This window comes from Geotrypetes seraphini, chromosome 5, assembly GCF_902459505.1.
Source record: "Geotrypetes seraphini chromosome 5, aGeoSer1.1, whole genome shotgun sequence".
NCBI classification, from domain to species: Eukaryota; Metazoa; Chordata; class Amphibia; order Gymnophiona; family Dermophiidae; genus Geotrypetes; species Geotrypetes seraphini.
Genome location: NC_047088.1, coordinates 13,620,294 through 13,642,514, shown reverse-complemented (window position 1 = coordinate 13,642,514; position 22,221 = coordinate 13,620,294). Strand labels below are relative to the sequence as shown.

At 44.3% G+C, this 22,221-nt stretch overlaps 1 protein-coding gene across 2 annotated transcripts in view; it reads right to left on the bottom strand.

The window, feature by feature from the left end:
• The window catches only part of LOC117360676 (vascular endothelial growth factor receptor kdr-like), a 333,742-nt gene that overhangs the window by 130,358 nt on the left and 181,163 nt on the right, over positions 1–22,221 (bottom strand). For both annotated transcript variants that reach the window (XM_033944848.1, XM_033944847.1), the window contains exon 10: positions 3,252–3,408. In XM_033944848.1, coding sequence (XP_033800739.1) covers positions 3,252–3,408 — 157 coding nt within the window. The remainder of the gene's footprint in view (positions 1–3,251; positions 3,409–22,221) is intronic.

Here is a 22,221-nt window from a genome sequence, read left to right as displayed (position 1 = left end):
GTATTCTTTTTTATTTTTTGCAAAATCCTGTTTTCAAAGTCGTAGCGAATTCTAGAGAATTTCCTGATAAAGGGGTCCACTTACAAGGAATGCCCCCCCCCCCCACCCCCGTACATTTCAGAGCCAAGTTAGAAGAACCTTTTACTTGTAAATTTTTTTTTTTTACTAAAAAGGATGATCCTGTAGGGGAATAGGGGAAGAGTACAATTACTGGCGTTGAAAATGCCCAGGAAGTATCACTTGGAAACTAAAAAGCTGAGACACGTTCTGCGTCTCAGAAAATCTGGTTCTAAGAAAAGCTTTTCAAGAGCCTGATAGAGTATGTTCTTATCTGTAGCTCAGCATTAACTCTAATTCTTAAGATATAATTTTAAAGTCTGCAGTGACTGAAATATACACCTATGAAAGATGTCATATTTTGACAGAAAAAAACACAACAAACAGATCCAACAAATTCTGCAGTACAGTAGGCAAAAGCAAAAAACAAGGAAAAAAAACTGCAGATCAAAATGTACAAAACGCAGGCTATGTTTATTTGTACCAAATATTAATGCAGTTACTGATATCACCTTCCTACAAACCAAGGGACCCAACACGGTCCGTGTTTCGAAGAACACACCTTCTTCAGGGGTCCATGGTTGTTAAGGTTTAAGATACACCGCAATAAGAATGGTATGAAACAAAAGCCTGTGTGAATGAAACGCAAGCCGACAGTGCAACGCCAAAAGTGAAGGTAAAACCTTAACAACCATGGACCTCTGAAGAAGGCGTGTTCTCCGAAACACAGACCGTGTTGGGTCCCTTGGTTTGTAGTAAGGTGATATCAATAACTGCATTAATATTTGGTACAAATAAACATAGCCTGCGTTTTGTACATTTTGAGCTGCAGTTTTTTCCTTTCATTTTATATTTTGACAGAAGCCAGCCCCTAACTTCTAAAAGTCTTTTTTCTGCCTAGTCTTACTGGCTGTGAATCCACAAGTCTTGCTTAATTATAGCAAATTCTGTTAAAAGCCTTCTGGAGAATATTGTCAGCAGTCTACACCGGCTTCTAAATAACACGAGAAACACCTAGGGCTGGATTCTGTAACTGGTACCCTAGTCAGTGGCTGACTTAAAAGTGGCTGCCCAATCGCCTGTTAATCATGTGAGCCCAGTTACAGAATTGCACCTATTCCCTCCTGCCGGCACCCTTCCAAAAAACCCCACCCCCCGAAACCAACCTGGGCCCCCCCAGACCTTTTTCTGGAAGGTCGGCTGGAGAGATGCCCACTCCCTCTGGCTGGCAGGCTCGCCTCTTCTGAATGGTGGGTCTTCCCTATCCCGGTGCATCCTGGGATGCACTGGGGAGGGGCCTAAGGCCTTGATTAGCCCAGGCACCTAAGGTCCCTCCCATATGAGGAGCTTTAGGCACCTGGGCCAACCGGAGTCTTAGACCTCCTTCCCAAAGCATTCTAGGATGCACTGGGAGTGGCCTAAGACTCCTACCAGCTGACTTGCAGTGGGGTTTGGAGGTTTCCTGCCACAGCCGTTCAGCCGATTGAAGCAAGGGAATTCACCCCCTCCCCATCAGCTGAGTGGCAGGGACTCCCCAAAGTCACGATTCTGTAACCGGTGTCCTAGAATGATTGACAGGCAATCTGACTTGGGTGCCGGTTACAGTATGGCAGCTTTGGGAAGTCCCTGCCACTCAGCTGATGGCCTACATTTGAGCCATCTATCTTGGCATGATTTAGCCCACCTAACACCACTTCCAGCACTGGCCACGCCTACTTCGGCATTCCACGGTCTAAAGCGGCTACCTAGCTGAGATTCAAGCGGCCATTTCAGCCGCCTTTTATATAGGCATTGGTAGGCGCTTCAACCCTGCCGTTTCTGACTGCATTTTTCAATTACATAGGCATCGGCAGGGCGCCTACCAACGCCTAAATTTAGATGTTGGTTATAGAATTTCCCCCTTAGCCTTTTGTAAGATGATAAAACTGCAAGTTCTTAGAGGTCCTTAATTCCTTATTGCACGTTAGCATAGTTTACATTAAAAATTTGATTTTTTTTTTACAACATTGGGTTATAGATCAACCGCTATACCTGGGAAATGGACACGTTGTCCTGGCTTTCTTGAATTCAGTTACACTTTTTGTCTCCCCCAGGCCATTCCATGCGATCACCACCCTTTCACATGAAAACATATTTTCTGAGGTTACTTCACTTTCATCCTATGCCCCCTCATTCCAGGGTTTCCTTTCAATTGAAAGAGACTCACCTCATGTGCATTTATGCTACATAGGCATTTAAACGTCCTATCATATCTCTTCTCTGTAGCCTTTAATCCAAACTATACATATTGAGATCTTGAAATAAGTCCCCCATAAGCCTTATGATGAAGACCATTGACTATTTTAGTTGTCTTCCTTTGGACCGACTCCATCCTGTTTATATATTTTTGAAGGTGAGGTCTCCAGAATTGTACACAATATCCTAAATGAGGTCTCACCAGAGTCTTATACAGGGGCATCAATACCTCCTTTTTCCTATTAGCCATTTCTCTTCCTATGCACCCTAGCATCCTTCTAGCTTTCATCATTGCCTTTTTCAACCATAGTGTATAACATTTATAACAATTAGTATATGCAATAATATTTATATAGGGAAATAGCTATTGGTTTTTGTATTTTGGAAGGGCGTAGACTCAGGAACAATCTAAGAAATAATTATTTATGAAAAGAATGATAGACGCATGGAACAACCTCCCTGCGGATATAGTAGTGATGAACTCAACTTCTCCCTCCACTCCCACCCCTACCCCCCCAAAACAATAAAACAACAGCAAAAAAATAACAAAAACAAAAAACAAAGAGCAGAACAAGCCCAGAGGATTCCTGAAGGAGAAGAAGGGATTGCAGAGCTGAACAGTTGGTGTGAATGAACAGATTGGTAGTCCAGATGGTCTTTATCTGCCATCTGTTTCCTTTTCTCTGATTATGGTACATTTTGGTTCCAATGATCTTATCCTTGATTTATATTTCATTAGCAGAATACGTTATTGAACTTCATGCAAATGCATGCATGGAGAGTGGACAAACTGCCAAAATGAAGTAATTTTCATGCATTATGGACTAAAAATTCTTGCATATTCAACTTTTAGAGTCTTGCTTAAAATCAGAAAACAGATGAAAGTATTCTTCAAAGAAGCTACATTTGGCAAACATCCATATGCACAATTTAAACGTGGTTTATGATGGCTGACTTACACTGTACTGGAAAGTGTGGTAAAACATGGCTGCCACTCCCAGTGGATTGTGGGAGGAGGCTTTCCAGATGTGGTGCACTGAAGCGTTTGCTCACTTCCCACCAGGATTGGCTCGATTTTATCAAAATCAATCTCCTTTTCATAGATTGTAGGCTTGGCTACCAAAGAAGTGAAGTAGAGTAGTTAGTGTTAAGAATATTCCAATTTGACAGAATAAGTTCAAACTAATGCAGAGTGTATTTTGTTTAAAATCAAGGAAAACATTTCTATACTTTCATATTCACGTTTTCAAGTTTCAAGGTTACTAAAATTTTTGATAAAGCGCTAATCATAATATTTTACAATAAAAAAGGAGAAAACATTGAGCAGATAAGTACCGACTAGACCAGTGTATCTCAAACTGTGTGCCTCCTGAGATTCCAAGTGTGCCAAGGCACACTGAGGAGGAAGAGAGGTGCCTGCCAGCTGACTTCCCTATGCGGTACAGCGCCAGCGCTGCCTGATTTGCCAAAGGCCTGCATGTTTCCTCCTTCTCTCTAGCGTCCTCCGGCTTCCCCCCTGGCCTCCCAGTCTTACCTTTAAAGCTAATGACAGCAGCCTGCAGAGGATGGCCGGTAGGTATAATGATTTTATTTTCAATATAGTGATTGAAATGTGTCAGTTTTGAGAATTTATATCTGCTGTGTATATGAAAAATGAATGGAAAAAATTGCATTACAATTAGTAAAGTGGATAGGATCTGGGGCAGAGCTTGGGTGGGCCTAGGTAGGTCTGTGGTTGGGGTACTCGGTTGATATTTGTTAGACTTAGGGGGTACTTAGCTCGAAGACGTTGAGAATCGCTGCTGTAGGCAATCAGCTGGCGCCAGTGCCTCTCCTTCCCTCCGGCCCTCTTCTCTGCTGGCACCCCCTACTGGCGTCTCAGGGCCCATCCGGAGGGCCTCTGCACTTGCGTGGACGTTGACATGATGATGTCACGCATATGCACAATGTCATCACGGTGACATCCGCGTACTTCTGGGTGCCTCAAGCCGTGGCCACTACCTCCAGTGTGCCCTGGCTCGAGAAGGTTTCAGAGACACTGGACTAGACAATACTTGACAAACATAAAAACGAAAGGAAAGTGGGGAGAACTACAATTTTAAAGTAAAGAAGACCCAGAGAGTACAAAACAGTAGGGAGGTTAGGGAGATCAGATTATTAAATAAAAAAAGTAAAGCAAAGAAAAAATGGGAAATACACTTTTTTACAAACAGGTAACATCATATTAGAAGATCCAATGTATCAAGGAGGTTTAAACTAGAAAACTAAAAAAAACCTAGCATGTGGTAAGAGCTGCCAGGGACCCCAACAGAAGATGTTAACACAGATAATAATAATAATAATAACAGTTTATATACCGCAGTACTGTGAAGTTCTATGCGGTTTACCAAAGATTAAGCAAAGGTACAAATTGATTGATTTTAAGAGGGGTGGAAGAAAGAAAATTAATAGGACAGGAAATCCATTGTTGAGGAGAAAGTGATCAATAGGACAAGTTATTCGCTATTGAGGGGAGAGAGATGAGTGGATCAGTTGTCTAGATGCTTTAGGGACAGGTGTGTTTTTAGACGTTTCCTAAATTCCTCATACGTAGTGGGCAAAAGCAATTGTTCTAGGTCTTTACCCCATGATGATTCTTGGTGCGAGAGAAGATGTTCATGGTGTTTTTTCAGTTTACAGCCTCGAACTGGGGGGGGGAAACGAAGTTGGAATGTGAACTTCTCTTGTGTCTGTTGGCTGAGAAGGAGAAAAGGTCAGTTATGTATTTAGGGGCAAGTCCGTGTAGTGCTTTGAAGCAGAAGCAGGCAAATTTAAACTTTACGCGCGCCTCCATCGGCAGCCAATGCAGCTGCCGGTAGTAGGGTGTCACGTGGTCAAATTTCTTTAGCCCAAAGATCAGTCTGACTGCCGCATTTTGCATCAATTGTAAACGTTGCATATTCTTTTGGGAAGTTGCTAAATAGGCGATGTTACAGTAGTCAAGTAGACTTAGTACGAGGGATTGGACCAGGGTTCTGAATGCCGATGTATCGAAATAAGCGTTAATGGATCTGAGTTTTCAGAGAGTAAAGAATCCCTTTCTGATTAAGGAGTCCACCTGGTCTTTCATGTCCTTCTAGATATCGAAAATGAAGTTCAGTGTGTGAATTCCCAAATTATAAGTTTCTTTATTTTTGATATACCGTCTATCAAAACAAGTGTCTAAACGGTGTACAATAGAAGAAGATGGTAGAAAACAATTAAAATAGGTAAATCAAAGCAAGATTTTATCAAATATTAAAAATACTAGACGATTTCACCTTGACCGGCACCCTTCCAAACCCCCCCCCCCCAAAACCAACCCTGTCCCCCCCAGACCTTTTTCTGGAAGGCTGGCTGGAGGGATGCCCACTCCTTACATATGAAAATACACTGGGAAGATGGAAACTTCTGCCCTCTCATCAGCCCAGAGACAAGGCCCTACACCTAATGGTCAATACAGAAAGGAGAGACCTTAGAGCTAAGATTCCACTCCAGAATTAACAGGATAACGTAGCAATTCTCATTATTTTGGAACAAATAGAGGTAAGTAAGTCAAGACACAGTTTTAATTACTCACTGGGCATTAAAGTTCCATTAAAAAAAAAAATGCACCAAGACCTAATTTCTGTCTTGAAATTTGTAGACAAATTCTTTTGTCGATGCAATAGCAGCTGTCACAATCTTCAATATACCTACCCACCTTTTACAAAACCGTAGCACAGGTTTTAGCGCCGGCCATGGTGTTGGATCTATTACTACCATGGCCGGCGCTACAAACCACGCTATGGTTTTGTTAAAAAAAAAATTTAAAAAAAGGGGAGGGGGCTAGTTTACTTGCAACCAATCTAGGAGCAAGCATTTCAACTACACGATCGATATGAAAAGATGCATAGAGGGGCATTTTCGATATGACATCCAAGTTCAATTGAAGATGTTTTGGTGAAAAATGTCTAAAATTCTTATTTTGAACATAGCAATTTTCAAACCAGGAAAATGTCTAACAGTTTTGGTTTTGAAATTCACTATTTTCTAGATGTATTTGTACTCGGGGCATATTTTTGATACCATTAAAAAAAAAAGTCCCACAGAAAAACGGATGAATACGTGGCGCCATTCCCAGTAAATTGACCACACAGACATCCCAACAGAGCAGAAGAGCAGAGAAAGGATGCAGGTACAAACCCTAACTTAACACCCTTGTGTTTTGTATTACGAGCCCTCCAAGAACACCTAGATTTTTCTTTTTCATTTTGTTTCATTATCCCAGGAAAACATCCAAATTCTGGGCCTACTCAAATCCAACCCTCTTTGCAATTTAGGGAAACTGTAGAGAAAACCTTCTTATATCTGAGCTTCAATAATTGCAGCTTGGATGTTTGCCTGTGAAAAACATCCATCTGGTGCTTTCTGCTGCTTTTGAGTCATTTTTTTTTTTCTCTTTTGAAAATGAGCACTGTTGTGTTCTAGTGTTCTTATTAGGCCTGAAATTTGTAGATTTGATTACTCAGCTTTCAAAACCTAAGCTCAGTATGAGTTATATTCAAATACAAAGGATATTTCCCTGTCTCAGAGGACTTATGATTTAAGGTAGAGAATGACACGGTGACAAAATTCATCACCGTTCCCGTCCCCGCGGGAAATAATCCCATGTCATTTTCTAGTGTTATTTCAACCTCGGTCCTTCTACACCAGCATTTTTCAAAGCAAAGCTTGCGGGTCAGTGGTTGTGGCCATTCATACTCTGATTCTTATGTGAGCCAAGTATAGGATAATGAAGCCATTGTGACATCATTGATGTGATTGGCTCTTAGGCACTGGTGGAATGAGGCATTATGACATCACAATATCTGCTCTGGATACCAGAGACTGTCATTTTGTAGTGTCTGTCTCAACCTCAGTCCTTCTACACCAGCATTCTTCAAAGCAAAGCTTGCGGGTCAGTGGTTGTGGCCATTCATACTCTGATTCTTCCCTCTCTCCTTAAAGAATGACATGAAGATGGTTTCCCGCGGTTATCCGCGGGGACAGGGACGGTGATGAATTTTGTCACCGTGTCCTTCTCTAATTTAAGGGTCTAATTTATTAACGCATGATAATGTGTTAATGGGTGTTACAGACTTGCACTTTGAAGGAAAGCTTAGATTTGATCTCCTCTAGTACTGACTTGATTTGTTCTTTGGACAGTCCATTGTAAACGCGGCATTCTTCTCCAGCACCATAATTCAAAGCCATTGATTTTCTTCCTGTCATGGTTTTTCTTCACTGCCCAAATTTCACAACCATATAACATCATTGAGAAGACCATGGCCTAGACAAGTCAAATCCTTGTATGCAAGAGATACATCTCTGCAGTTGAAGATCTTGTCTAGGTCCTTCTCCATTGTTCTGCCAGGACAAATACATCATTGGATTTTTCATTATTGATTATTGATCCAAGCATGTTGAAGTTATGTACTACTGTTGAGAGGATGTCAGGTAAGATTTGCCTCTTTGCAAATGATACCAAAATCTGCAATAGAGTAGACATCCCGGATGGTGTGAATAACACGACGAAAGACCTGGCGATGCTTGAAGAATGGTCTGAAATCTGGCAGCTAAAATTTAATGCTAAGAAATGCAAGGTCATGCATTTGGGCTGTAAAAACCTGAGGGAACGGTACAGATTAGGGGGTGAAGAACTTATGTGCACGACAGAAGAGCGGGACTTGGGTGTGATTGTATGTGATGATCTTAAGGTGGCCAAACAGGTTGAAAAGGTGGCGGCGAAAGCTAGAAGGATGCTAGGGTGCATAGGGAGAGGTATGGCCAGTAGGAAAAAGGAGGTATTGATGCCCCTGTATAAGACTTTGGTGAGATCTCATTTAGAATATTGTGTACAATTCTGGAGACTGTACCTTCAAAAAGATATAAAAAGGATGGAGTCAGAGCAGAGGAAAGCAACTAAAATGGTACTTGGTCTTCATCATTATGTTTATAGGGACAGACTTAAAGATCTCAATATGTATACTTTAGACTAGGCAGGAAAAGAGAGATATGATAGAGATGTTTAAATACCTACGTGAGTCGTCTCTTTTATTTGAAAGTAAGCTCTGGAATGAGAGGGCATAGGATGAAGTTAAGAGGTGATAGGCTCAGGAGTAATCTAAGAAAATACTTTTTTACAGAAAGGGTGGTAGATGCATGGAACAGTCTCCCGGAAGAGGTGGTGGAGACAGAGACTGTCTGAATTCAAGAAAGAATGGGATAGGCATGTGGGATCTCTTGGAGAGAGGAAGAGATAATGGTTACTGCGGATGGGCAGACTGGATGGGCCATTTGGCCTTTATCTACCATCATGTTTCTATAATCAGAGAGTTCTATGACATCACAATGCAAGTGTTAAGAGCCTTAGCCAATAGGAAGAGGAGATGCAAATGTTAAGAGTTTTAGCCTATAGGGAGAGGAGGAGATAGTGGATGTTGTGGATGGGCCATTTTGCCTTTATCTGCTGTCATGTTTCTATAATCAGAAAGTTCTATGACATCACAATGCAAATGTTAAGAGTCTTAGCCTATAGGAAGAGGAGATGCAAATGTTAAGAGTCTTAGCCTATAGGAAGAGGAGATGCAGATGTTAAGAGTCTTAGCCAATAGGGAGAGGAGGAGATAGTGGATGCTGTGGATGGGCCATTTGGCCTTTATCTGCCGTCATGTTTCTATGTTGCTTCTTCAAGGACAAATTATTGATTTTATGAGTTGACAGGATTCGTGCACTACTGGGAACCTTTTTAACTGAGGCCTTTATAAAATTATCTTAAAAGGTGCTTTTTTGAACTTTTCTCTTAGGCATCCTGTCATAAAATCACCCTCAAGTAGTCCAGCCCCATTCTAATGGGGCATGTCTTAAATTATGGGCTCCTTTTTTTACAAAGCTGTGGTAGAGGTTTCCTCCACGGGTCAGCGAGGTAAATGCTCCGATGCTCATAGGAATTCTGTGAGTGTCGGAGCATTTACTTTGGTGACCTACAGTACAAACCTCAACCACATCTTTGTAAGTCAGAGTATGTGTGTTAAATTGCATTGAGAATTTATTTAACTTTAGAGAACACAAATGGATTTTCCATCTGAGGTTTAAATGAAGATATGGAATGGATGTCGCTAGTAGAATTAAGAACATAAGAATAGCCTTACTGGGTCAGACCAATGGTCAATCAAGCCCAGAAGCCTGTTCTCACAGTGGCCAATCCAGGTCACTAGTACCTGGCCATAGAGTATCAACATTCCATTCAGAATCCTAAAGAATAGCAAGATTCCAGAATCTCAGAGAGTAACAAGATTCTAGAATCCCGAAGAGTAGCAACATTCCATGCTACCGATCCAGGGCAAGCAGTGGCTTCCCCCATGTCTTTCTCAATAACAAACTACGGACTTTTCCTCCAGGAACTTGTCCAACCTTTCTCAAAACTAGCTGTTTTAATTTAGCTATAAGCAAGATAGGTTACAGATTCTCATACAAAATATCTTTAAAATGAATGGAAAGATAAACGTTTAATGAAAAGATAAAAGCAGCTGTTCAAAATAATAGAAAACAACGGATCAATGAGGAGTACAGCTCTAACAGCTATCTGATGATCTTAAGAAATACATACAGTACTAGGAAGTATTTAGGAGATATTTTACATGCTGTGGTGGACTTCGCTGTCATGTTTTTCAGTCTAGCCCAGGGGTAGGGAACTCCGGTCCTCGGGAGCCATAGTCCAGTCGGGTTTTTAGGATTTCCTCAATGAATATGTATTGAAAGCAGTGCATGCAAATAGAACTCATGCATATTCACTGGGGAAATCCTGAAAGCCTAACTGGACTACGGCTCTCGAGGACAGGAGTTCCCTACCCCTGGTCTAGCCTAACATGTTTTGGATCAATCTTGACATTTTAAGCCAGGGGTGTCCAATGTCGGTCCTCGAGGGCCGCAGTCCAGTCAGATTTTCAGGATTTCCCCAATGAATATACATGAGGTCTATTTGCATGCACTGCTTTCATTGTTTGCTAATAGATCTCATGCATATTCATTGGGGAAATCCTGAAAACCCGACTGGATTGCGGCCCTCGAGGACCGACATTGGACACCCCTGTTTTAAGCAGTGGGTTAAATTGCATTAATGAATGTTTACTTAATCCAGACCAAGTTTATAAGTGATGCATTGGTGGGGAAAGTGGGATTTCAACCCTGGTTCCCTAGTTCTGAACCTGCCACTTTAACCAGAAGACAGCCACTACTTTTTTTTTTTTTTTAATTCTTTATTCATTTTCAAATTTACAATAAGTATAACAATATATCCAAACAAATTAACAATAAATATAACACTTCATAATCATCAATTGTACAAATAATATGCTCTTATCTCCCACCCTTCCCACCCTTTCTTATCATATAATCAATACCTTATACGATATGTAACAATAAATTTACCCTCCCCTCCCCCCCCTCACAATCAAACTTGTAAATTTAAGGAAAAAATAAAATAAAATAAAATGTCATCTAATCGGTACAATACTTTGTAAATGGCTCCCACACATCCTGAAATTTCCTGAAAACAAACGTGCTGTATTGCAATAAATCTTTCCATTTTATAAACATGACTTAAGGAATTCCACCAGAAATTATAATTTAATCTACTCCAATTTTTCCAATTGTACGTAATTTGTTGAATGGCAACCCCAGTCATTATAAGTAATAATTTGTTATTATTTGTAGAAATCTGACTTCTTTTTAAAAATATGATCGAGTCGAGATCTGTCGAGTCTTTTAAGCTCATGCGCTCAACTAGTTTTCTGTTGGCCCCTATTGCGGTATCACAACCGCAAAAACTAAACAGCACGGCAAATGACAACAAGAAAAAAGTGAATTGACTGAGTTATTTTAATTCATACATAAATATTGAATTCCTTTTGCTGTTGAGTGAAATACTCTCTCTTTTAACATAATTGAGAAAGAGAAATCGAATGGATGTACCAGTCAGTCTTAACGAAAATAATATGAAAAATAAGACAGCACTTCACAGATGCAGAGCTGGTAAATTCATCAGACTTTCAGCTGCGTGACACTTACGGCCCCGAGAGACGTTGCTCATTAACATGAAGCCACGCATGAGCGCCCATTCTAAACGTGAAGCTCCTGTGCAGATGTTCTATCGGATAGGATTCACTGTCCGTACATGCGCTTCTTGGGAGATTCCCAGTGATCATTTCCAGCCATACGTGCTTGACTGCTATGAAGCTTTAGTTTCTTTCCACGAAAAGGTCAACAATACGCCAGTATGTTGAGTTACAAAGACAGAATTCTGGCTTATCCTGCCTGCTCTTCCAGTTCAATGTATTGTAACGTGATCTAATCTTGTAATTATAGTAACCTAGACTTAGACAAATAATTGAGATACTGGGTTATGGAAAAAAAAAGGGGTAACATCATGCTTTGGCAGGTTACTGGCAAGATCCATGGGGAGGTACACACACCTTTGTAAAGACGTTGAGATGATGAAAACAGGGTTTTTAAAATAACTCACAATGTGCAATGGAAAGCAGTGGTTCCCAAATCTGTTGACTCCCATCGAGGTTTTGAGATACTCACTGTGGATGTATTTGAGGTATATTAATAAAAGGACCCCTAAGTATCTTAATAAAAAATTCATCCCGCGACTTGGCCCATGTTTTAGATTTCGGCCCCTTATGTGATTGAGTTTGACACCCCTGTTCTAGAAGGAGGAAAGGGGTCAATGCCCAGAGTTGTTTGAAGTGACAGGGGAAATGTGAGCAGCATTAAAACTTGAAAATGAACGGAACAGACACAAAAATTCATGTTTCCCATTTTCTGATAATAATATGGAGTCTCTGGAACGCGTGCACCCTTTGTGGACAAAGGAAACGCTCTTTCCGAAAGAGTGTGCGCTCTTTCCCTGATAGTGTGCCATGGCGCGTGCGCAAACCCACCGCATACGCTCAACTGGTGTGGCCAAATTGAAGCAATCAAAGTGAAACATTTCCAGGAACGGCATGGGAAACAGCACAACACAGCACAAAAAGTGTTCTGGCTTCCCACCCTCAATGCCTGGCAGGCTTCCATTACAGACACTGTTTTCTGTCAGCCGAAAGGAAATGTATTAAAAATACTTTGGTAAGAGATGGTGGAATAAAAGGGAACAACCAAAGCAATGAGGGAGTTTGTGTGTACCTGGCAGAACACACAGGCTCATGGTGATCCTGTAGGAAGGAGCTACTGGGAAGATTTGAGGGAGAGCCAGTATTTTACCATGGTTTGTCACTTTGGATAGTATTTTATGCTGGAAACATAAGAATTTCCATCTCTGGATCAGACCCTGGGTCCATCAAGTCCGGTGATCCGCACACGCGGAGGCCCTGCCAGGTGTATCCTGGCCTAGTTTTAGTCCCCATATCACCGTATGCTTCTCAAGGGAGATGTGCATCTAATTTACCCTTACCCGTATCACTCTATGCCACTCTTAAGGAGATGTGCATCTAATTTACCCTTACCCGTATCACTCTATGCCACTCTTAAGGAGATGTGCATCTAGTTTACCCTTAAATCCTAGAATGGTGGATTCTGCAATTACTTCCTCTGGGAGAGCATTCCAGGTGTCCACCACTCGCTGCGTGAAACAGAACTTCCTGATATTCGTCCTGGACCTGTCCCCCCTCAGCTTCAGTCCATGTCCTCTTGTCCGTGTCACAATCTCAGCTCTGGAATGCTGCTACTCTTTGGGGTTCTGGAATCTTGCTATTCTTTGAGATTCTGCCTGGAATCTTGATACTGTTTGGGGTTCTAGAATCTTTTGTTACTCTTTGGGATTCTGGAATGTTGCTACTCCATTGTAACATCACTGATGAGGCTGGCTCTGAGGCACTGTGGAATGAGGCATTATAAGAACATAAGAACTACCATCTCCGGATCAGACCTTCGGTCCATCAAGTCCGGCGATCCGCACACGCGGAGGCCCAGCCAGGTGTACACCTGACGTAATTTTAGTCACCCATATCCCTCTATGCCTCTCGTAAGGAGATGTGCATTTAGTTTACTCTTAAATCCTAGAATGGTGGATTCTGCAATTACTTCCTCTGGGAGAGCATTCCAGGTGTCCACCACTCGCTGCGTGAAACAGAACTTCCTGATTTTCGTCCTGGACCTGTCCCCCCTCAGCTTTGATACTCTTTGGGGTTCCGAAATGCTGCTAATATTTGGGGGTTTGGAATGTTGCTACACTTTGAGATTCTGCACGGAATCTTGATACATAAGACCCTAAGAGTTGCCATCTCCGGATCAGACCCTGGGTCCATCAAGTCCGGTGATCCGCACACGCGGAGGCCCTGCCAGGTGTATCCTGGCCTAGTTTAAGTCCCCATATCACCGTATGCTTCTCAAGGGAGATGTGCATCTAATTTACCCTTACCCGTATCACTCTATGCCACTCTTAAGGAGATGTGCATCTAGTTTACCCTTAAATCCTAGAACGGTGGATTCTGCTATTACTTCCTCGAGGAGAGCATTCCAGGTGTCCACCACTCGCTACGTGAAACAGAACTTCCTGATATTTGTCCTGGACCTGTCCCCCCTCAGCTTCAGTCTATGTCCTCTTGTCCGTGCCACACTGGACATTGTAAATAACTGCTTTCCCTGCTCCATTTTGTCGAATCCTTTCAGTATTTTGAAAGTCTCGATCAGATCCCCCCGCAGTCTCCTCTTCTCAAGGGAGAACAACCCCAGTCTCCTAAGTCGTTCCTCGTAGTCCAGGTTCTCCATACCTTTCACTAGCTTCGTTGCTCGTCTCTGCACCCTCTCTAGCAGTTTTATATCCTTCATTAGGTATGGAGACCAATGCTGGGCGCAGTATTCCAGGTGCGGTCTGACCATGGCTCTGTAGAGCGGTATTATAGCTTTCTCTGATCTACTCGTAATTCCCTTCTTTATCATGCCTAGCATTCTATTTGCTTTCTTCGCTGCTGCCACACATTGTGCCGATGGTTTCAGGGTCCTATCTATCAGTACACCCAGGTCCTTTTCCTGTTCGGTCTTTCCCAGAGTTGCACCTGACATACTATACTTGTGATCTTTATTTTTTCTGCCTAAATACATCACTTTGCATTTTTCCACATTAAAATTCATCTGCCATTTATCTGCCCACTTCTCCAATTGATTCAAGTCGCTCTGGAGTTCCTCGCTGTCCTTCTGAGATCTGATTGCCCGGCATAGCTTTGTGTCGTCTGCAAACTTGATGATTTCACTGGATGTTCCTTCTTCCAGGTCATTTATGAAAATATTAAATAAGATGGGTCCAAGTACCGAGCCCTGGGGTACACCGCTAGTCACTTTTTCCCATTCTGAGAACTTCCCATTTATGCCCACTCTCTGTTTTCTGTTCTCTAGCCATTTGCCTATCCATCTTAGTATATCTCCCTACAATGAAAATACAACTTTCTTGTTTCTTTTTTCTTTTTTTTTTTTCATTAACAACTTTTAACATGCTTGGTGACCCATTCATAGGGCCCCCCTTTTATCAAGCTGCGTTAGGGGTTTTTAAAATCACGAGTCGCTGTGGTAAAAGGTTCAAAGAAGAGCGACCAAGATGGTAAATGGGATGGAACTCCTCTCGTATGAGGAAAGACTAAAAAGGTTAGGGCTCTTCAGCTTGGAAAAGAGACGGCTGAGGGGAGATAGGATTGAAGTCTACAAAATCCTGAGTGGAGTAGAACGGGTACAAGTGGATCGATTTTTCACTCCGTCAAAAATTACCAAAGACTAGGGGGGCACTCGATGAAGTTGCAGGGAAATACTTATAAAACCAATTGGAGGAAATTTTCCTTTTTCACTCAGAGAATAGTTAAGCTCTGGAACGCGTTGCCAGAGGATGTGGTAAGAGCGGATAGCGTAGCTGGTTTTAAGAAAGGTTTGGACAAGTTCCTGGAGGAAAAGTCCATAGTCTGTTATTAAGACATGGGGAAGCCACTGCTTGCCCTGTATTGGTAGCATGGAATATTGCTGCACCTTGGATTTTGGCCAGGTACTAGTGACCTAGATTGGCCACCGTGAGAACGGGCTACTGGGCTTGATGGACCATTGGACTGACCCAGTAAGGCTATTCTTATGTTTTTAAGCTCCAACTCTCATAGGAATTCAATGCGCGTTGGAGATTTCAGCGCAGTGGCCTGCAATTAAAAAAAACCCTAACGCAGCTTGATAAAAGGAGGCCATAGTTCCTCAGTCCCACCTTATACTTCAAAAACCCAAGTGAAATTAGGCTCCTATAATACTAATTTTAACCGCCAAACAATTATTTTTATTCAATTTTCTTTACCGTTCCCCCAGGGGAGCTCAGAATGGTTTACATGAATTTATTCAGGTACTCAAGCATTCTTCCCCTTCTGTGCTGGTGGGCTCACAATCTATCTAATGTACCTGGGGCAAAGGGGGGATTAAGTGACTTGCCCAGGGTCACAAGGAGCAGCGTGGGATTTGAACCCACAACCTCAGGGTGCTGAGGCTGTAGCTCTAACCCCTGCACCACACTCTCAGACATAGCAGGGTAGAAGATAGCACAAAATTGCACCTATTATACAGATCACAAATTAGGTGGCTGGGGAAAAAAATAAGCACAGACGAGTCCCAGAAGAGCCACAAGGATGAAGAACCCCAATAGGTGAGTTCCCATCGGGAAAGGAATCACCTACTAAGGACTTTGTACTTCAAGGCTCAGAGAGCCCTGATGAAATTGAATAGACTTGCAAAGAAGCTTTCCTCTGGGGAAGAGGCCCCCAGAGAGGGAGAGAGAGAGAGCAAAGCTGTAAAAAGATCAAGGAAAATGTCCACATAGCTGTTGCAAAGTATGCACCCTTTTTGCTTAAAAAATCCAAGTTTCCATATACTGTACCCTTCGTAGAAGAAACTTCTGCCCTGGACTAGAGGTCTGCACGGGAACGGGAATCACGAGAATCCCGTGGGTCCTGCGGGGGTCCCATGGGAATCCCCCCTAACCCACAGGACTCCCATGGGGACACCCCTCTGGCCCAAGGGACTCCCACAGGGACCCCCCTCTAGCCAACGGGACTCCCACAGGGATGGAAGGCTTTGGAAGCAGGGTTCGTCCATAGAATATAATGGACACGTCAGCCTTAGTAAAAGAGGGGGTTTATAAGTTAATTACCTAAACAGAAAACAAAAAAAGGGTTCCACCAAAGAGATTCCATAAGGAAAACAGCAGCGCAAACACAAAAGAAACTGTGGAATTGATGATCCTGTCAGAAGTAATTGCTGCTTTTTATGGAGACGGGCGTGGATGGAATTCCTTGCGGGGATGGGTGGGGACGGAGAGGATCCTGACGGGGACAGGTGGGGACGGAGAGGATCCTGATGGGAACGGGTGGGGATGGAGAGGATCCTGGCGGGGACGGGTGGGGACGGAGAGGATCCTGGTGGGGACGGGTGGGGACGGAGAGGATCCTGGTGGGGACAGGTGGGGACGGAGAGGATCCTGGTGGGGACAGGTGGGGACGGAGAGGATCCTGGCGGGGACAGGTGGGGACGGAGAGGATCCTGGCGGGGACGGGTGGGGACGGAGAGGATCCTGACGGGGACAGGTGGGGACGGAGAGGATCCTGGCGGGGACGGGTGGGGATGGAGAGGATCCTGGCGGGGACGGGTGGGGATGGAGAGGATCCTGATGGGAACGGGTGGGGACGGAGAGGATCCTGGTGGGGACAGGTGGGGACGGAGAGGATCCTGGTGGGGACAGGTGGGGACGGAGAGGATCCTGGCGGGGATGGGTGGGGACGGAGAGGATTCTGGCAGGGACGGGTGGGGATGGAGAGGATCCTGATGGGAACGGGTGGGGACGGAGAGGATCCTGGTGGGGACAGGTGGGGACGGAGAGGATCCTGGCGGGGACGGGTGGGGACGGAGAGGATCCTGATGGGAACGGGTGGGGACGGAGAGGATCCTGGTGGGGACAGGTGGGGACGGAGAGGATCCTGGCGGGGACGGGTGGGGACGGAGAGGATCCTGGCGGGGACGGGTGGGGACGGAGAGGATCCTGATGGGAACGGGTGGGGACGGAGAGGATCCTGGTGGGGACAGGTGGGGACGGAGAGGATCCTGGCGGGGACGGGTGGGGACGGAGAGGATCCTGGTGGGCACGGGTGGGGACGGAGAGGATCCTGGCGGGGACGGGTGGGGACGGAGAGGATCCTGATGGGAACGGGTGGGGACGGAGAGGATCCTGGTGGGGACAGGTGGGGACGGAGAGGATCCTGGCGGGGACGGGCGGGGACGGAGAGGATCCTGGTGGGCACGGGTGGGGACGGAGAGGATCCTGGTGGGGACAGGTGGGGACGGAGAGGATCCTGGCGGGGACGGGTGGGGACGGAGAGGATCCTGGTGGGCACGGGTGGGGACGGAGAGGATCCTGGCGGGGACGGGTGGGGACGGAGAGGATCCTGATGGGAACGGGTGGGGACGGAGAGGATCCTGGCGGGGACGGGCGGGGACGGAGAGGATCCTGGTGGGCACGGGTGGGGACGGAGAGGATCCTGGTGGGGATGGGCGGGATTTCTGTCCCCTCACAACTCTCTATCCTGGACTGACATAATGAGCATAAGAGGAGCGCAGAGTGAACGCCTCCCACTGCAAATGAGTCCTGGCACTGACCTCCCTACACAACCCTTTATATTTTACTTCAAAGTCATCCACCTAATGCTTAGCCAAGCAAGAAAGGGTTACAATCTCATACGGAAAGACATGGTTTTATGATCTTTCCTTTGACATTAAGCATAATAAACAGAGAACCAAAATCTTCCACATTTGTGGAGCTCTGCACACCATTGCCCTCAGAAGAAATGATTTGCAGTGAAAGGTACACCAATAAAGATCGCATTACACGTCTTTCAGTGCAAGTGGAAAAGAGAAGACTAGAGAATGTGCCAATAAGATATACGAAACGGCAACAATGGACGTGTCTGTTGTCCATCAATTCTATTGGTGATGTCATACCCGCATACATCGGCCAAATGGGATAAGGAAAGTCATTCCTCGTTTATTCTCAGTCTTTACTGGCAAGAGTCCTCATATTCCCCAGGGGACCTCCCATGCTCCAAACATTCTTGCGTTTCGGTTTCTGAGCACCGGGCTTAGGAACACAACAACAAAAGCTTGACGATCAAGCTGATTTTACTTTGGGGATGAGAATGTAGCCAACTTGACGCAAACAACAAAAGACAGCTAGCTTTGAACTGGAGCTCTGGAGATACCAGCCACATTCTGCTTGTTCATCTGGTCTGACTTCAAGCGTTTTCGTTCCGCAGTGCATCGAGAAGCAAATCGATGGGACAAACAAGTCCAGCATGGAAGAAATAGACTGCGAGCAAACCCAGGCGGTTCAGTATTCAGAAGGGTCTAACGGGGCAAATGAAGCTCCTGCCTGCTAAAACCCCGCTCAGCTGGCCATCTGCCAATATTCAGCGGAATTTCAGCACTATGACCACCTAGCCACTGTCCGGTTAGTGCTGGGGTGGTCCAAGGATGGAGCTGGAGCTGAAATGGTTAGTGATGGTATTTAGCCCACTAAGTGGATAAATTAGCAAAATTAGGCCAGCAAAATGGCTAGTTTTATCCGCCACATTAACTGGACATCAGTCTGAATACTGGCCAGTGTCCGCTTACATTATGGGTGACTACATATACCCAGATATACAATAACTGAGCCTGGACACTGCCTGGCATTGAATATCCAAGTTTAATTCAGGTCACAGCTGTAAACTCTTTAAAGCCACCAACCACTGTGGGTTGAATATCTACCCCAGGGTGCTTTGCCCTTTAAAGTTGTCTTTGGTTCTCTGCAGTGTGTTCAAGAAAGGTTTGGACAAGTTCCTGGAGGAAAAGTCCATAGTCTGTTATTGAGAGACACACAGGGGAAGCCACTGCTTGCCCTGGATCGGTAGCGTGGAATGTTGCTACTCTTTGGGATTCCAGAATCTTGCTATTGTTTAGGATTCTGGATGGACTGTTGCTACTCTGGGGATTCTGGAATCTTGTTACTCTTTGGGATTCCGAAATCTTGCCACAGCAGGATGGCCAAAACGTCGGACCTTTCTACACAGACGCGCTGAGACGTGTGGGGACAGGCTTAAAGATCTCAATCCGTACACTTTGGAGGAAAGGCGGGAGAGGGGAGATATGATAGAGACATTTAAATCCAATCTCAAAAAATATATCAATCTTATTAGCCTAGTGGTGAAGATCCCCACTGAAGCATATTTACTAATAGTGGAGAAAAAGCCTCAACTGCAGTTTTCTTTCCATTCTAGACGTCCACAAGTTTAACCTTAGTGGCATGCTAGAAGTTTATATATTTGAAATTTTTGTCCATCTTTATAAGAACATAAGAACATAAGAAGTTGCCTCCACTGGGTCAGACCGAGGTCCATCTCGCCCAGCGGTCCGCTCCCGCGGCGGCCCATCAGGTCTGCGACCTGTGAAGTGGTTTCTGACCACTTTTATAACCTACCTCAAGTTCTATCTGTACCCCTCTATCCCTTTATCCTCCAGGAACCTATCCAAACCCTTCTTGAACCCCTGTACAGAGTTCTGGCCTATCACTTCCTCCGGAAGCGCGTTCCATGTGTCCACCACCCTCTGCGTAAAAAAGAATTTTCTAGCATTTGTTCTAAACCTGTCCCCTTTCAATTTCTCCGAGTGACCCCTAGTGCTTGTGGCTCCTCTCAGTTTGAAGAATCTGTCCTTATTTACTCTCTCTATGCCCTTAAGGATTTTGAAGGTTTCTATCATGTCCCCTCTAAGTCTCCTCTTCTCCAGGGAGAACAGCCCCAGCATTTTTAACCTGTCAGCGTATGGAAAATTTTGGGCGGTGAGGTTATGGTGCTGGGGGGGGGGGGGTTTCTCCCCAGTTCCTGCCTCCATAAAACTTAGTAAAATTTAGTAAAAAGCTATGAATCACTAATATGGCAAGGTTATAAGCAACACAAAAGTGATTTTTTGTATTTTGCATTCCTTTTCTCATCACTCGACTTGTGAAATATTCAAGTGTTTTGCCCCTATTTGTATATTGACGAAGTCTTCAGTATCAGATGGCAACCCAGCGGGTTATAAGCCAGTCAAATTAGTTGAGACGTGATTTCAACATGAACAGCTGTGGGCCCGATGCAACGGTCTGTGAGCAAGGATACCAGCTAGTGAAGATAAGTTAAGCATTTTTCCTGTTCTTCTGTTGTTTTCTTGTGCACAGTGGTGAGGGTTAACCCATTTTTAAAAACAGCATTTTGTACTTGGTGGAGTTTTTTTGTCTATGAGACAGAATTTGACTGGCTTATAACCCGCTGGGTTGCCATCTGATATGGAAAGCATTTTTTAATGCAGTTGAGGCTTTTTCTCCACTATTGGTAAATGTGCTTCAGTGGGTATCTTCACTAGGCTAATAACATTGATATATTTTTTGAGATTGAATTTTTTGTTATTATATTATTTTTCTTGAGACACATTTAAATACCTACATGGCGTAAATGCGCATGAGTTGAGTCTCTTTCATTTGAAAGGAAGCTCTGGATTGAGAGGGCATAGGATGAAGTTAAGAGTTGATAGGCTCCGGAGTGATCTAAGGAAATACTTTTTTTTTTAACAGAAAGGGTGGTAGATGCGTGGAACAGTCTCCTGGTAGAGATGGTGGAGACAGAGACTATGTCTGAATTCAAGAAAGCCTGGGACAGGCACGTGGGATCTCATAGAGAGAGGAAGAGATAATGGTTACTGCGGATGGGCAGACTGGATGGGCCATTTGGCCTTTATCTGCCATCATGTTTCTATGTTCCTATAATCAGAAAGTTCTATGACATCACAATGCAAGTGTTAAGAGTCTTAGCCAATAGGGAGAGGAGGAGATAATGGTTATGCAGATGGACAGGCCGGAATGGGCCATTTGGCCTTTATCTGCCATCATGTTTCTATGTTCCTATAATCAGAAAGTTCTATGACATCACAATGCAAGTGTTAAGAGTCTTAGCCAATAGAGAGAGGAAGAGATAATGGTTACTGCAGATGGACAGACTGGATGGGCCATTTAGCCTTTATCTGCAGTCATGTTTCTTTTTTTTGTTTGTTTGAAGTAATTTTTATTAAACAGAAAATATGAACATACACAGCAAGCCAACATGGCTCCCATAGTTGATGGATATGCAAAGGCAAAATAAGAAGGATACAAAGACAACATAGAGATCCAATACAGGGGTTAAGGACAAATCCCCCAAAGAACGCCGTGCCCCATGACCCATGATCCATCAACCAGCAAACTAAAGGCAACATTCAGGTAGAAAATATCCCCCAGTTCACCATTGTCTGCAATTTTTTATAAACAGAAAGAGAGACCCAACCCAAAAACGCACCAGAACACATTTGAACACCAATCTACAAGCACACCCACACATACACACACACACACTCACATACCCACACCCAGCCCCCCATCCCCCCGCCCAACCCAGGTGATTGGAAAGAGAAGATAAAAAAAAAAGAGAGAAGGAAAAGGAAAATCGTAGTAAGAAAGGGAGAAAAGGCAAAAGCCATCACACTGAAGAAGCCCCCTCTAATGCTGCCTGCCAAAGAGAACGATACAGCCGCTGGGAAGTTGTCATCCCCCTCCCTACACCCCGGAGTTCCCAACGGGCCACCTCCACAAGAGACCTATGCCAACCCAGCATATCGGGTGTACCCTCATCCATCCATTGTCGGAACACCCCCCTCTTGGCCACCAACAGCGCAGTATAAAGAAATCGCCAGTGTTCTGTCCCCAGGCCCTGATCATGCACCGCTCCCTCGCATCCCAAGACAAGGAGCAAGTAGGACCACTGAATGGGCTGCCCC